The sequence below is a fragment of the Phaethon aethereus genome (assembly GCF_964289735.1).
Source record: "Phaethon aethereus genome assembly, chromosome: 1".
NCBI classification, from domain to species: Eukaryota; Metazoa; Chordata; class Aves; order Phaethontiformes; family Phaethontidae; genus Phaethon; species Phaethon aethereus.
The window spans coordinates 57238405-57256163 of NC_138575.1; the positions used below are offsets into that span (position 1 = coordinate 57238405).

The following is a 17759-nucleotide window of genomic DNA, read 5'->3' on the forward strand; positions in this document are numbered from 1 at the left end:
TCGCAGCAAAGAGCACCCAGACTCACAGGTACTTGTCTGGTGGGCCACTCAATTCTCCAGCCCAACCTGTATAATTTACAGGGCATGACTCTCTTTGAAGCATCAAAGCTTTGTACACCTCCCTCTACTTCAGTAAAACACTTATTTCTCATTTTATCAACTCCTACCTCCTTGTGCTTCTCCATAGTGGCGTACAGCTTTTGGGAGAGGTCATTGGACACATTGGGCATGCCAGGTTTTTTCTTATTGCCACGACTCAAGCTGCTCTTGTTCTTACTTGTCTTCTTATTGTTCTTCTTTTTGGCATTTTTGCTGTCTCCCTTGCTCACCTATTAATTTTAAAGGCATTTTATGTCAGGTATCTAAGTCACACCACATCTGCGTTTTATTACTTTCACATGTTCTATAACTGCAGGACAAAACACACCTCACAATAATTTACTCTGAAGACACTTACCAGGGTCCCCTGAAACATTAAATTAATTCCATTAGAATCACTACAGAAGATATCAAGATTAGCAATACATAGTTCTGAAAATATAAAAGCATAAATGCTCAGGACATGCAAGGGAAACGATATTTACTGAAACCTGTTTGCCTGCTGTAATTGAACACTGTGATTATCCAAGAGGTTCTTCAAAGGGGTTCAGCAGATGGCTTCTCAATGCAATTCAAAACTAAAAATAACTGAAAAGTACAACTAATATTGCACCAACCAGAGGTAAGACAGACTTAATCCACCTAGATTTAGTTTGTTACAGCTCTGACAGATTTTTATTTTTTAAACTGTGTGAAACTGATTTTGATATGAAGCTGTTCTTCTGAGTCCATAAGGCATTAATAGAGCAATTCCTAGTATGCACCTTCCTCCTGTCATATCCTGCAACAGTTGAACAAAACGGGTCAGCTTAATTTCAATTATAATCAATTAGCAATTAACAGTTTATTCCTCTCTGTGCTTCTTCGAGGCCCCTCAAAACACTACAGATTATGATGATCAAGGATCAAAGCGATTCTTATCCAAATAAGCGTTTTTCCTAAGCTTAAAATAACTTTGTCAGGATGGAAATTTCCAGTGAACATGAATGACTATCACTTCATTTGAGAGTACAGTTTATTATTGCCTCATTTGCAAGAAGTGAAGCAGGGGGTCAATAAAGATTTAAAACTATTTTTATTATTAAAGTTTAAATAGTAATATGCTCCAAGCTTCCCCCACTGCAGGGTTTTGGGGCCAAACTGCTGTGAAGCATCAACTAGATGTTGACCAACCTCACACACAGAGCTAGGTCACTCCTCACAACTGGTTTCTGGTATATTAGAGAGATGGGAACTTGCAGCTGTACCAAGTAGAAAACAAACCTTTTAAATAACACCTTCCTAAGTAAATTGATATCAAATTTGCATTAACTAACAAGTTGCCTAATTCCCAGGTTACTCTTGCACTTAGTTTATTCAAAGTCCTTGAAAGGAGGTATTGCAAAGAGCAGCACAGGAGAACCACAACTTCCAATTGTAATGTTAAACCTAACTTTTTTGATCCAAAGGTCTTTTAGGAAAAAGATTAATTCTAAACTCCAACAAAAATCCAGTATCTAATAAGGTGACAAAGCAGCAGTGTTTGAACAGAGTTAACTAAGAAGTACTACTGTGTGAGCAAAACTACTAACCTTAACCTTATCCTAGATTTGCCACCTCTTCCATAAAAGCTTAGAAGATCCAAGGATGAGCAGATGTATAAATTCTGCATCTGTTAATTTTCAAATTTGTTGTTGAACTAAGACATACCTTTTTTTGTTATTTGTAGAATGTGAAAGTACAGTTGTTGCACATTCTCCAAAAAAATTGCACATGATACCAGCAAGAAATTTCTCTAGTTTAAGAAGCCCAAACGAACAGTTCAGCAGCAATTTGTGCTTCAGATCCCTTTAAAGCTTTCTACTAAAAAGACCTATACCGAGTAAACTACTAAATCACAGCGCTCTATTACTTTCTCAGAACATTCTGCTAAGATTGGAATTGTAACATCTACGTTAGAAAGAAAAGAGTTAGCCACTACTCAAAAGCTAAAGCTTAAGGAAAAAGCTTCCATGTCAGGCTGAAGTTGCAGCATGAACATTGATAATAATTGGATTTCAGCAGCAAAATATTCAGCTGGCAGTTGTTTCAATCTAATTGACTTTGGTAATTAGCTAGATTTATAGCCATGTGAACAGCCACTGCTCATATGAATGTAGCTTAGTGGTATTTTAACAGCTCTAACTTATAAAATGTAAAATTGAAATTTATACTAGAGAAGCTAGAAAGGTGAAAAACCCAATTAACCCAAGTGCCTAGGCACCCCCCGCCTTTTTTCAGTTAGCCATAATCACAACTTTTACTGTAGATCATGAAATAGCAGAAGCATTCTTACATCCGTGCTTTCATTACTAGTGTTTTCTTCTCTTTTCCGTTCTTCTTCCTCTTGCTCTAGTTCCTTAATGCTCTCCTCTAGAACATTAGGCCAGAAATCCCCTTCGAAGTAAGGCAGCTCTTTTGCACTTGTTAGGCGATCTTCTGTTGCCTGCTTAAATATATCCTGAAAGAGAGCAAAAACACTTAGTTACCACTGTTACAAGTCACATAAATAAAGGCAACCTTTTCAATAAGTGATAAAAAAGGCACCAGCAGATCAAAGGAGGGCTTAATATTTCATTTTGAGAGCACATTTTAAGTGCAGATTTAACACTGCAGTTACAGACAGTTCATCAAACACATTTCAAATATTCTCACTCCAAAGAAATAAAATCATTACCACGTGCTAGATTTCCCTATGCACGCTTACCAAATGGGACAATATAATCACTATACTGTCAGCACTAGCTGAAGTCCTGATAATTCCAAAGTTTTTTACATACTTCTAACTGCGTCAGCAGCCTAACCCAGCAGTTTTATTTAATACAGGAAGATTAAAGATTCTATATATTTTCTTTGTATTAATGAGATTTGCTCTCTTTTACAGTATTCCTCAAGAATTTAGTTTGTTCTAAGGAATAATTTCACATCTCTTGCTAGAACAATTTCAGAAGCTACGTGCTTTAAAGAGGATGTATTTTAACTCCAAACTTTTGATGCTCAATTCCCTTAAAACTAACACACTGAACTCCAAGAATCAGGCACAATGCATAGGGCAAGGAAGAAACCAAGACAAGACTGGTCAACACCCCCATTCCACCCCCCACCCCACCCCCCCAACACAAACATACACTTAACAAACCTTGTAATCATGGACAATGCGCTCCGACACAGATTTGTCCAGCATCTTTTTGTACCACTCTTGCAGTCGTTTGGGTTTGGGTATCTTTTGGTCAGGAGGATGGCAGTGGAAGATGTAGTCATCTCCTTCACTAGGCGGGCACGCCCAGATATGTCCAGTAGTATACCTAGCATCATTAGACCAAAAAAAAGTACATGTGGGCTATGATGATTAACACTAGAGCTTGCTCTCTTCTCTGCCACGAGATGGAGCCACCACAAAGTTGGCTGATGTTACCAGCTGGACAGTAATTACAGCTCTCCAAGATTTTAATTCTAGTGTTCATTCCAGCTTCATTCATGCGATAGCATTACCACCTTTTCACTAGTTTTTTAAAATTCAGTGCTACATGTGGAGTAGCTTATATAAAGTCTGCACATTTTCCAGCCTAGATAAAAATCCCGATATAGACCTGCAGTTGCCACCTCCTTATTAACTAATAAGAGAAAGATGGAGACTAGGTATTTCAGTAGTGTAAGTCAGAATTGTTTTTCCTTGAGACAGTGCAGTCGTTCATTATCTAGCAACATTTTAAAACCAGATTTACTTTTACACGCAATTCACTTCTCTACTGTAAATCCTCTGTTTTTTAGCTTTGAGGATCAGTTTTAAAAGGCTTCACAATTGTACCTGGGAATAAACAGTCACCATCAACCTATGCTACTGGGTGTACAATCTAAGTACTATGAAGACAGATGACATCCAAATAGTAGCCACTGCTATCACTTCTTCATTCTGAGTTCTTCTCTATTAGATTTTGAAAAGAACTCCAGTAGGAGGAATAATTGGATCTCAAGTTAGAGGCAAAAAAATAGCCATCCTTGCTATGTTGAGAAACAGCTCTGCAGAACCCTACCCAAACCCTGGGAACTGCAGCCAGTTGTCATTTCTTCTGCCTGAGAAGGGAGAGATGATACTGCGCGACCAATATTGTTTTCACAAAATGAGAACCTGATGTTTCCCATTAGCATAGAAAACAGCATTAAGTAAAACTGAGCCCTGAGCTCTATGCAGCAATTTTACAGACTCACAGGTTAGAAAAATACACAATAAAAAAAAAGTAGAAAAAGTCTAACATATGCTTTGAAGTAATAAGGAATATATCGTCTCACTGCGGTACTGAAGACAGTACCGCCCACCTCCATTACAACTCCCCTAATTTTTCTTCATGCAACTACTCTAAACATAGTCCCTAACAATTTCTTCATGAATAACCCTCTGCCAAGCTACAACAGATACTTTTGAGAATAGATTGATGTTTATTTCACTGGCTTTTCTACTTCAGTAATTGTGGTAATTTAATTTCCACCTTTCTCTTTTCTTCAGTTCTTCTGTGTCCTCTTTTGTGCTGTCCCAAGTGTACCCTCCTCTTTCTCTTCTAACTTTTCAGTTTCTCACAACTTCAACTACTCACTCTAGAAGAGATTTCTTGGTGGCCTTACACAGCTGTTACAGACTTAATCAGTACAGACAAGAATACACTTACCTTTCTCCTTATAAACATGCGTAAGAACTCATTTACGAGCCCAGAGGAATGACCCAATTAAAGCAGTGGCATTACACAAGGACTGCACTGTCAACAAGGCCAGCAAAATTTTACGGTCCAGATAAAAAAAGCTCGCTTTTTCTACTTAGACTCAAGGAAGTTCTACAGAAGTTTGTGTCCTGGTTTCGGCTGGGATAGAGTTAATTTTCTTCCTGATAGCTGGTATAGTGCTGTGTTTTGGATTTGGGATGAAAAAAACGTTGATAGCAACAACTGAAAACATCAGTGTGTTAAGTAGTCAAGGACTTTTCAGCTTCCCGCGCTCTGCCCTACCAGTGAGAAGGCAGGGGGTGCCCGGGAAGCTGGGAGCAGCAACAGCCAGGACAGCTGACCCCAACTGATATGATATGATATTCCATAACATACGATGTCATGCTCAGTATATAAACTGGGGGAATTGGCCTGGGAGGGGCTGTGGCTTGGGAACTGGTTGGGCATCAATCAGCAGGTGGTGAGCCGTGCATCACTTGTTTTGTACATTCTTCTATCATTTTTTTTTTCCTTCCCTGTCCCGATTAAACTGTCTTTATCTCAACCCAGGAGTTCGACCTGTTTTCTGACTCTCCCCCCTATCCCACTGGGGGCAGGGGGTGAGCGAACGGCTGTGTGGCTCTTTTAGCTACCTGCTGCATTAAACCATGACAGTTTGGAAACCTAAAAGTACCTGAAGCATAAGCCTCTCCTGGAAAGTCTGCAACCCCTTTTTGTCTTTCCTCCTTTTCAACTATACACAGTTGTTGCCAAGTTATTCTATCATCAGTTCATATTTAGGCCCCATATTCTGCATAATAAGATGTAGTAATTTCATTTGCAGTAAGAACTACCTAGCACAAATGCTGCACAGAAGAAAACATTAAAAAAGACTTACCCTAGTTTCTTGACGTATTCTAGATATCCAATTAGTATTTCATGATAGACAGCAGTCCTCAAGCATTTAGGGCGGAAGAAATGAACACTGTCAAGGTAAGATATATACACTCGCCTGAAAAAAAACAGGGCAGCATGATGAGAAGCAGAGATTCCAAAGTAGTTCTATGAAGTTTATTCATGGTATTTTATCCATTTGAAACATCCAATACAACAGCAATCTTCAAAGCCTCTGGTCCTATTTTACCTCTAGAAACTCAGCTTTCTTTTGATATCCTGGCGCATCTCTCTCAAACTATCCAATCCCTTCTGTGAGAATACTGACAACTGATCCTTAAGGCAGCACTGCCTGCCAGCCAGCATCCCCAGCAAGAAGTGGGTCTGACATATCCGCTACAGAAGTTACTTCATTTCTAGAAGCTAACAGCACTATGAGTCTTCACATATGCAACACTGAAGCTCTACACTGAACTTCAGAAGGTTCACCCAATTGAGACAGTACCAAAATAAAATAAACTTTCATGCAGCTCCTCACCTTTGATTGGGAGGAGGACAATCTGAGCCATACTCCTGTACATGCATCCCAAAGAAGCACAAGTCTACACCATCAATCTCCTCAAAGGCAAAAAGTGCTTTTGTTCGATAAGGGAAAGACTCAGCCATCTCTCCACTGTCTACAAACCTGCAGATTAAAGAGGGTGAAGAGGAATACCAAATACATTCACATATTAGAGAATACATGTCACTAGGTAAAGGCAACAATGATAAGGGCTACTGTAAGTGTAATTTTAGCACAATTTTGAAGTTAAATGCTTACAGACTGCTCAAATACAAGGCACCCATGTTTTACTATAAAAGACTACACTCATCACAACTGATTAATATGCTGCTGTAACACTTGTTTGTCAAGAACCAGTCAGTGGTAAGGTTTTAAATACAACAGTCTATTTTTTTTAAATAGTAGCATGTAAGTAAATTCCAACATCTTCCAATACATTCCAAAAGAAAGCAAAATAAGAAATGGAAAGAGCATACCTTGCTTTCATTCCTGGTTTTACTTCAACAGTTTTGTCAGATGCATGTACCACCCTAACTGTAACCTCTCCTGCCTCAGGGTGATTCTGTCGTCTTAGGAAGTCATTGACTCTGTTCTCCAAGAAGGTACCAAGTCTTGTAGCTGGTAACCCTGAAAGAGAAAAATACAGCTCTAAATATATACAAAACTGAACTGTTCAAATGTGATTCCTCTACTCAGATGTTAAATGACAAGTGACTCAATGTGTGCAGTATGTTATCATAAATTAAAGTTTTATCTTTAAACACTAACACTTCTAGATGGGGTGAGCTGCTTTTCACCTGCATACATGTTTATGGTTTATATATTATTTAAATTAAGAAAAAAAATCTGTATTTCAACCCAATTTCTCTCTGTCTTTAAAGTCAATCACCATTAAGGGTCCTCCGGAATAGAAGCTATTAATTACTTTAACTGGATTACAAAACACTGTGCTCAAACATAGCTTAAAGAGCAGACATTGCATCTGGAAGTATATTCTGTCTCTGAAGCCATGCTAGCCAAGTCACTCTCTCCATTTACCAAAAGAATATATTTCAATAATGGAAAGGACAGCTAACTACAACTGTATCTGCAAGTAACCTAGTTTAGAAGTTTCCCATTTTCAAACCATCTTCATACAAAAGCACAGCATAACAGTAGCTGACAAAAATCTAAAGCTGAAAGCAAGTTTTAAACTGATGGTGTAACAGGGCCTGTCTCACTGCTGTCCCTTGCTTCTGGTAGAGTTACGTATCTGCGAATCAGCTTTTCATTTTTCCAATTTGACACCTTTCAGTAAAGCATCACCATGTTAAGTATCCAATACATATAGGTTGCTAGAAACAAAAACTGATAAAAACTGTAAAAGAAGCCTTGTATTCTTCCTGTATTCTTGGTGAATCCAGGGAGTTTTGATTTTGGAGAGAGACTCTGATGTTGAGTCCATTCATTGAATGGTTTGCTGAATCTCGATGCCCTTGGTTGCCCGGGGATTTATTTTTTTTTTTTTTTAGCAGAAATGTAAATACTATTTGTAAAAAGTACACCAACCTAAAAAGCTTCTGAAAGACTTATTTTGTCTGCAGAACAGATGGACAACGACTGCACAAATTTCCTCCTACACTGCCTTCAAATCAGCTGCCTTGATCAAGAGGAAATGTCTGTGGAGGATTTTGTCACCAGGTGATGCAACCTTTATCTCCATCGAAGCTTTTAAAAGCAGCAGTAGTTACAGTGACTTGAACATGTTATCATAAACTTAAGTTAGACTGCAGTCACACAGCAACTAATCTCCAATGCTATTAACACTGCAATTGAGATAAAAGGATGTGTAGCTTGCATTAGCAGTGATCTAAAACAGTACATTAACCATCTATAGACTATAAACCAACGACAACACCTGTGAATGCAAACATTCTGAACATTACAGAACTGACCAAAAGTATCCTCCTTTAACTCAAAAAAACTGAATAAATGCAAAACAAGCATGGAAGCCACCTCTTCCCCATTCTTAACAAATTATTTAAGATTTACTGGTGCAAGTGTCAGAATCTTACTTTTAGCAGAGAATTTGTTCTCTTTCCGGGTTCGTCCTGTTTTCTTTAGGCAGCCATCACAGACAAAGCTGAAGCAAAAACAGGAGAAAGTGAAAAACCACCCCAAAGTGGTGTAAAGTTCCTTAGCATCTTACTATTAGAAGCAAAATCTTTCACCAGATCTTATCTGGTCTGGAAAATACCTTAATTGAAACTTGAAATAAAAGACAGTGCGAAGAACAGTGCCAGCAGAAACGGCTCAACTGTTTCAGAGCTGCAGAGGAAGATCTAAGGTTCAAGGGGTGCATCTCCTGTCAGTCACCCATGTGACCACCTGCAAGCCCAGCAAACAGGCTCTCCACTGGCAGGTCCAACAATATTGACAAAGTATTCTTGAAACAAATAGTCTCAAACTGTTGCCTCTGATGAAGATGAGATACCACAACACATAAAGCAAAAAGCTGATTTTTTTCTAAATGCCCAAGCACACCATAGCATGAAATGATGGGCAGATTCTTCCTCAGTTACAGGATGTCTATCCTCTTCTGCAGCAATGTGGATGGGATAACAGAATGGTAAAAGTCATAACTTTCTTGTCAAGAAAGGGAACATTTAAGCTCTTACAGAGCTTTATCTACATATAATTTATCATCCTTTTAGCAAAGCTTTAAAAGCAATCAGAAGAAAACCCAGTATGCTGATCAAGAACTATGGAGTATCTAAAGACAACTAGATTGTTTTTCGTATTTGATCTGATCACCAAGGTCAAAAAAGTGACTTCACCTTTTAAATTCTTTAGTTGTTACAAACTTCTTTTTTGAAGATGACAAAGCAGTATGATTTGTACAGAAAATAGATCAACATGAAATTGTTACCAAAACTAAAAACATCTTTTCATGAAGGACTAGTACCTTTAAACACAAAAGGCTGAAACACACTCTTCCACACAAAGGAACATTAGAAACGTTCAAGATTAGAAACACCTTCATACACAACACAGTAAGATATGATGCCTAAATTTGATGTTATCCTATAGATTCTGTAAAATTTTCAGATGAGAATGCAACTTCTTCCATTAGACACTCTTTTAAATATAGCCAATATAAGGAAGTTTATGCACTGACTCTAGTAAATCTATCATATACTCTTTACTTAAGGAGAAATTCCTCACCCGGAAGGCCAGATTATCTCATTATGAAGAACACAGATCTGGTGCATTTTTCTTCCACACTCTATACATTCAACAAATCTGTAGAAGGAAAAAAAGGGGGGAAGGGAAGCAAGGTTATAGTATCATTACTTGCTTGTATATTTTGTAATATTTTATTAGAGGACTTCTAGCATATAGGCTCTTGAGCCTATTTAACAAAGAGGGCACATCTATGCTGAGAACAGCCTCCAGAATGAATTAAGAATGTTAGCTCAGTCTGGTAGACTATGCAGGGACACACAGACTATGCAGGCAAGCACATTTGCTTGCCTTACTGCCATCCACTTCCCTGATTTTTTAAAGCGAAGCCCTTCTAAGGATAAAACCTGTAAACTGCTTGCTGCTATAAAGAAGAGAGGAAAATGGATTCACTTGTGTCAGAGGCAAAGAACCAGGAGAAATAGGTGGCTGTTAGTTGCCCCAGTACACTTGAAGCCTGGGGTACATTGCAATATACTGCAGAAAGGTGAGAAGGAAGAAAAACAGAAGCAATATCAAAGTCACTTTCAGAAGACTAGTAGAGATTTAAGGACAACTGAGGTAAGTGACATGGCCTACTTCACAAATGTTGGTGAATATAATTCTCCAAAATACCTAAGGTTGCTTCATGCATAAGGACAATTTGAGTCCTTTTAAACATATCTATAAGCGTGAGGTTTTGAATGAACAGCTGTCATTACACGGTACCATACTGTAAGTTAGGCTTGTATTCTAGCATTAGGCTGTATCTTCATTATAACAAAGGGAAAGAAAAGTTATGAATCAAATTACTATTCTCTCCTTCCCACAGCCTTTGTAAAAACAGAAGAACTGGCTGACTCTTATGCCCTTAGAAGGATGGTGTGGGAAGAATACACATCCTTTTTGCTCATTCATTTGAGAATGAAGACAATGTTTGCAGAGGAGCAGCACAGGCGTGCAATGCAGCACCATGTAAAGTGGCTTCAAAGAAACCTTCAGGAATATAAAGAAAAGCAGCTGAGTCACCATCATCTTAACTTTACTGAATGTCTACAGCTCTGCTTCCAGGGCAGTGTAGAAAAAACAGCTTATTCAAACTTAACAACTTTTCCTTCTACTACAGCTGCCTGTAAAATGTGACAACTAGAAAAGCCAACAGCACCAAAAGAGCTGGTGCCAAATGATTCAAGTAAGTTCTCAGACTTGAGCATTTGCCACAACAGGGTTTCGAAGCAGAGTTATCTGAATCCACATTCAAGACAACAAAATGCAGTAATTTTGGCACATACGTACAGTGTTACATATTTCTCAAGTACAGCTGTGGGGGTTTGGGTTCTAAGCACAGAATGCCAGATATGCTGCTTACTGAGCAGCCCCTGCTGGCTAACAGAGCTACATGAAATTTGGAAAACACTGGAAAACAAAGCTGATGGTGACTGAATAACATGTCTTTTACAAAATGATTATAGTGAAATGAGGATCATTCAAAATGTGACAGCATTACTTACAGTTCAGGGTCCAGTGTATCATTTTTCCTTTTTGAGAACTGTTCTTTATTTATCGTGCTACGGAGAAACAGGCAATAAAACTCAGTTTTAACACAAGACAACATACATTCATGCCATACTACACATATCCACACACCAAGACAAAACTTGGAAGTAGATTTTTTTAAATACTGATTGGCACTAGAAGGAAAGGAGTTGTATTTCACAAAGTGACAGACAATTAAAGTATATGCCACCCTTGACTCTGCCCATGGAAAACAATCTTTTCTATGGGGCAATAGCTTGTAGAGAAAGAATCACATTGCTCCCTTATTCAGTTTTACTACAGGATAAATGGCAAAACTTACTGACATTCAAGTTTTGGACCAGACTGATCAGTACTTCATAGTGAAAGGACTATTTGATATGCCTCTCTGATATTCTGAAGGCAGAGAATTCCAATTATTTTTGATTACTGAGAAAGGTAGGTTATCCGATTTCAGATTCCCCTAGCCCTCCTCCTAGATTAACTTCAAATGATAAATTTCAGCTTCCAAGCCCTGCAACCCCAGTCCAGCCACTACTCTACACTAGCATTACCTTCCCTACAGCATTTGCTTTGACAGTGAGGTCCCAGGTATCTTTGACACCAATCTGGTTCAAAATAGTCCAGAACAATCATGCAAGAATACCCAGAGAGGGTGCTGTATAATGTGAGAAGATCTGTAGAGACCTCTCTTAGAAGCAATAACAGAGACTCAAACCAACTTGCATGAGGTGCATTAACCTTCCTACCCTTTAATTTCAGTGTTTATTCTGAATAGTGCTACCTGCAGAATACTTCAAGCTCTTTATCAGATAAACGAGGAAAGTTCAATCTCCCAATTAGCTCAAACTACTATTATAACATGCTGAGTAGAACTGTAAACAGGACCTGACATATATATTCCTAATCTCTTTTGCTTTTGTTCATTTTAGCTACAGGTTGTGGGAAGAGAGCAGGATCTCTATGCCCCAGTAAAATGAGCTCCTAAGAGAAAGCCCATAAGCAGGTGGGAAAACACTCAGAAGTGTACTTGCTCCTTGTGTGCAGCCTATAGCCTCCATTTTCACTAGACAACAACCAAGCATTTAAACTGGCTGTGAAAAAGAATACCAGGAGCTGGAAGTACCTTCTTACCATGGCTTGTGCTCAAAGAGCTTTTGATTGTTTTCATTATTTAAAAAACAAATTTTTATCTAGCATCTGTGCTTCCAAATCTAGAGTGCTTTTGATTTTTACACTATGCTACCTTCTACCCTGACACAAAGGTTTGTGGCAAACCATTCCAACTTACATGTACGAGAAAGATCATGCTCTCTCAGCAGCTGAACAAAAATTTATATATAAACATGAATATATTGGATGTTTATTTATACACAGATTTCCATGTATATAGATACTTCCTTCTCTCATATGTGAAAGTACTTCATATCCCACATCTCATATTAACAAAACTGGACAATATTGATCAAACTTTGAGTCTTTGCTTCTACTAGAGCAATATTCCATACTATTCACAGGGGCATGGCCTATTGTACTGATCAGCATACGAACATTATTTCTTCCTTTTTCCTTCCAGAGAGAGATGTACTCTTACATCCTCCCAAGCCCCAATGGATTCTTTCACTGCTGTTCTATATACCTCCATCAGCACAACCAGGATTCGGTAACATGCTGCTAAAGACAACTTCTACTTACAGTGAAAGTTAACTCAGTTTGTCCAATTACCAACTTAGACAACTCTCCCCCAGCTTCAGACTCTCTTAAGTTCGTCACTTGCTTCTATCTGCAGTGTTCCTGCAACGCCCTCCCCCAAAGAGCTTTCTTCAACAGCTCAAAGAGTAACTGCTTGGCAGTCATTTGTCCCTCAAGGACTTCCTTAATCTCCCAACATTTTTGTGGGGTGTGAGGAGGGTACAGCAGAATGACTGTCCCAACAGTTTGCCACCAGCATGGAAAAGGCAACTAGTTCCACACACAGCTTTTTACTGTGATCTCAACAACTACACGGCATTTCTCATAAGCAGATGGCACTCCAACAATAAAATATTTGTATGGCAAAAGGAGGTTGCCCGCTTCTGATTTGGATGAAAAACAATCTGAAGCTGAATATGAGTTTAATAGCATAGTCTATAAACAGAACTGTACATTTGACTATTTCAAACTATGTTTATCACCTACCTGCCTGCAGGCATCATTATTTTTCTGCAGTAGAATACTTTCACACTTTTTTCAGAAAAAAGCAATTCTTTTCTTTCCCATCTATTGGCATAGTTGCAATTTTAAGCATTAAATGCTTATTTTTCACTACAGTTCAGTCATCCCAGATTTTAAAGAAAAAAATCTACAGCACAGCTCCAGGATTTTATAAAGAATATCTGGTCCACCTTCTACTAGCCTACAAACAGCAAGGGTTACCTAAACTCCTTCCATTTGAGAAAGCACTATTGACCACGATAAAGCTTATGAATGCACAGCCCAAGCAAACACAAATAACTCACGTTTGAGGTTGTGATGGGTCATCTCCCAGAGAAACGCTCTCCCCTTGGATTTCATTGAAGCACTTCTCACAGAAATGATACCTGTCAGCAAGAAGGCCATATTTGGGTGAACTGCTCCGTCCACACAACACAGCCCAAGTCAAGCAACGGAGCCACCAATCACAGCAGGCCAAAGAAGGGACAGGAGCAGAGAGCAGGTCATCAACGGCGACAAGGATATTCAATGATGCAGATTTATGGGCCCCACATTGTGTTTGGTTGGTTTGTTTTTTTGGTTTGTTTTTTTTTTTTGCGCAATCAAAGCCAAGTGCAGACAATGACAAGCATGAAGGAGAAAAAAAATAACACACACACGAACAAAGAAATGGGGGTTTGCAGGACAAAAAACAAAAACATAGAAGCAGGACAAGACAACAAAAAGCAGAAAGCCAAGGCAAAGCACAGATTAGCATTAAATCTCTCAAATGGCTTCACAAGCAGCAAATGATTAAAGCAAATTAAACAAGAGTATTCCATTTTAGCATACCCATACCCTCTTCATTTTAATAATCCATGCCACGTACAGCAACGAATTAAAATGAGAAAGGGGAAAGAGCAGAAGGAAGGAAGAACTGCTACTCTGACTTGTACATCAGCACAGCAGCTCTGTTGGCAGGAGGATCTGCAGGAAATCAATGGAAGAGGGATAGTCTTCCATCTCAAATGTATAAATGCTGAAAGGCCATAGGATTCTCTCCCAGTTGAAAGGGAAAGCTAGACATCAGAAGCTTCAAGAACAATAAAATCTGTCCTCAAAAAATCTTACAGATATTAATTACAGAACTGTCAAACTGTACGTTTACTAAAATACCTAATGTTAACTACCCACATAATACTCTACAGTGATATGATTCTGCCATAGCCCAGTTTGAGTGTAGTACAGTCCAGGCATCAATACAGCAAGCATTACAGAGAAAGACTTCATTTATACTTGAATAAAATAGTGATTAATTCAAGATTCTACCGCAGCCCTCAAAAATGTTCTAAAACTGTGGCCTCTCCATTACTAAGGCATGTTAATTGAGTGCACAAGACATCTAAAAATAAAAAGAAATAAAAGAAAATTCAAACAAGTTTATTATAAAGCCACACAAACCAACACTACAGCAGCTGTTAGGCTAAGACAACAGATCTCAACCCTCTCTCCCAGTTTTCATCTAAGATAATGCAGAGAACAGTACTTCTGGAATTGTACATTTAAGTCTATAAATATATATACATGTTTATGTATAAGGTAATTTATAAGTCACATGTATGCACCTGTTATAAGGTAAGCATTCCCTTCTAATGTTTGAAAACATGTAAAGCACATCAGGTTTTTTTAATAATAGTCTTTTGATGCATCTACTGCTTGCCCATAGATAAACATAAGCAGAAGATACTGACATGATATGAAAAGCTCTACACTATGCAAGCCTAAAACTACAATAGTTATTAGGGGATACTATAAGCTTATTTTCTACTTCTTCACTCCTAAAAACCTCCATTCACTACTATAAACCTTTATGAAGCCTAAGAAGGTTAAGTTATAATTCCTGTAGCTCTTTGGTTGCTTTCACCTGACCAGGTGATTAAGAAAACCACAATTCTTGCAAAATCTTCTTGGCTTTCGTTTTCAGGTAAAAGCCTTAGTGTTTTTGTTGTTCTGGGTTTTTTTTTTGTTTGTTTAAAGCACTGGAAAAAATGGAGAGCAGGAGCTAAATTGATGGAGGTGATAACTGTTTGGAGGTGCCCAGCCCTCTGCTCTAACAGGTGCATTCTAGTGACAGGCAAGGGGATGTGGGAATGTTAAAGCATGTATTTCCCCGCTTCTTCCTGCCTTGCTTCCCCAGTTGGCAAAGAGATGCCTAGCAAGAAACCTTCTTTCAGAAGTCAAATAGGTTAAATCCTTTAATAAAACCCAAGTCAAAAAAATTATTCAAAAGAGCTGTAGAAGTGACAGCACTTTACAGAGCTGCTGACAGCTACTGCAAGACAACTCCCTTAAGGAAACTTTGGGAGAAACAGCAAGCATCAATCTACTGAAGATCTGAATACACAAATCTTCCAGTTAAGATCTGCATCACAAAAATAAGTTTAGACTTCAGTGTTAACATCATGAGAAAAACAAAAAGACTTGCCAAGTGTAATATGTATTACAAGCATTAATATACGTGCTGCATAGTTTACTCAGTGTTCTGCATGAAAAATACTGCCACGTAGTAGGAAGCAAAGACAACAGACTTGTATATATGATTTGTAAATAACTAAAGATTTAATTAACTATAGGATAAAAATTTAGTAAAACACCACATTTCTGCAAACAAAAGAGGAAGAGCAAAGGCTGCCGTGAACTTTTGTAGAAAGAAATCACTAACACACAAGGTAAACTCTTCAAGGGCGCTTCCAGCAAATTTTTATCTTAAAACACAAAGGTACAGACATATGAAGAGGCTGTATACGTGCATACATGCACACCTATAACAGACTGATTGCAGCATGCACCAAACCACACCAAGTGAGTTTTCCTTACCTGTTCTGGTAACTGTAGTAAGTGGCATCTCGAGGGATTGTGCATAGCTGTTTGCCATAGCAACACAAAGTCTGCGGTGAGAACTCCAACTGCAAAAAGGAATGGGTTGTCTTAGTACTCATACGTGTTTTCACTTGCTCTCCACGGGAAGCAAGTGTGACCCAGACAACGATCATTTCCACCTTACTCTGTGCACAGATCTCACAGTACAGCAAGTGCATGAAGTGCTAGTCATAAAAATAATGTTCAGTGGGCTGTTACTCTCAAGTTAGCTCTTCTCCAAAAATGGAAAGCGTATCAAAACACAATGGAAATACACAGTCTCAATATACAGTGAAATAGACAGCATTTCTTCTGCAGTAACAAAAACACATCTCTCTAATTTGCAGTAGCAAACTGGTTGACCCTAATCAAAATAAGCCTTCAGTTACTGACTTTTCCCCCCTCAAGGGCTTATATACAAATAGATGATTTAAGCACTAAATAGAATTAGACAATCCATAAAAACCTCAAAATCAGATTACTCTGGATTGCTAAATCCTGGTAAACTTTCAAAATTTTTGACACACCATAACTGCTAACAACTGCAACCGTTGTATTTTTTCCCCTCTTCAATACCAGGAAGCAAGCAGGAGACTAAAAATATTTATTTTCTTACCTTTCTTCCACAGCAATAACCAAGGCTCTGCATAACTGGGTCAATTTCTTGCTCAAACACCTCTGCCAGTTTGGAACAGTACTTATATACACGAGATGTTTTGCGGTTATACAGCCAGGCATTATTGAACATGAGCCAGATGTCATCTACATATTGCCACGGTTCCTGATACTGTCCTGTGTCTAGCTTCCTCTTGATAGTAGAAAGGTCCATGGGGTTCTTCACTATGTCAAAATAATCCTGCAAGAATACGCAGCATATCAAAACGCTACTACAGAACTATGTTGTGACATGACAGCATGTGTATTCTCAGCATATAAATTCTTCTGCGGTACATCAAGAAAAACAGGTTCCTCCCTGACTTGATTGTCAAACTGCTTGTGACATACAATGACATCTCTAAGTAATGCCATATCACTCCCCAGTGCTTCCTTTTCATTATTCTTTTATTTCTCAGGCTCTATTGCTCTTCCACTCCTGATGAAATAAAGCCACTATAATTTTAATCAGCAAAACAAGTATTACAAAAAGTAGGAAATGGCAATGTTTGTGCAGCCACTGCGATCTGAGAATATACACAAGACCATTAATAGAAAGCAACTGGTTTTAGTAGACCAACCTAATAAACAAAAAGAAATAACTTCATTAGATGATAAAAGATATGTCTCCTCTAAAGAATAGCCTTTTCCAATCCCCCCATCAGTTATAGGACCACTTCTCCTACAAAAGTCTTCAGAATATGACAGTCAGTTCAGAGCTTGTTAAGGAATATTAGCACCATTTATGCCTGCTTATAATACAGCAGGCCTTGAATTTCTGCAGTATCTATCCTAAAAAAACAAACACACCAAAACCAAACAAAAAAACCCTTTAAGGCAAAAAATGTTTCCCAATGCACCTAAGCAGGACTTCTGTGAATTCATATTTGTGTATAAATAGTAAACTTGTGTGGTGAATCCAGAGAGTTTAAACACACAGATCCTTGAAGAATAGTATTGTCTTCCAAAGACAATTCTAAAACAAGCAGAAAATTTGACTGAAACAAAAA

General features: G+C 38.3%; 1 protein-coding gene across 2 annotated transcripts in view; it reads right to left on the bottom strand.

Annotated features, from left to right (window-relative positions):
• The window catches only part of EP300 (EP300 lysine acetyltransferase), a gene marked incomplete at its 5' end in the record, with an annotated part of 64762 nt that overhangs the window by 4802 nt on the left and 42201 nt on the right, over positions 1-17759 (bottom strand). For both annotated transcript variants that reach the window (XM_082013878.1, XM_082013877.1), the window contains 12 exons: positions 168-329; positions 2414-2578; positions 3257-3422; positions 5710-5823; positions 6244-6390; positions 6744-6894; positions 8322-8389; positions 9472-9549; positions 10980-11036; positions 13503-13583; positions 16054-16142; positions 16712-16951. In XM_082013878.1, coding sequence (XP_081870004.1) covers positions 168-329; positions 2414-2578; positions 3257-3422; positions 5710-5823; positions 6244-6390; positions 6744-6894; positions 8322-8389; positions 9472-9549; positions 10980-11036; positions 13503-13583; positions 16054-16142; positions 16712-16951 — 1518 coding nt within the window. The remainder of the gene's footprint in view (positions 1-167; positions 330-2413; positions 2579-3256; positions 3423-5709; positions 5824-6243; positions 6391-6743; positions 6895-8321; positions 8390-9471; positions 9550-10979; positions 11037-13502; positions 13584-16053; positions 16143-16711; positions 16952-17759) is intronic.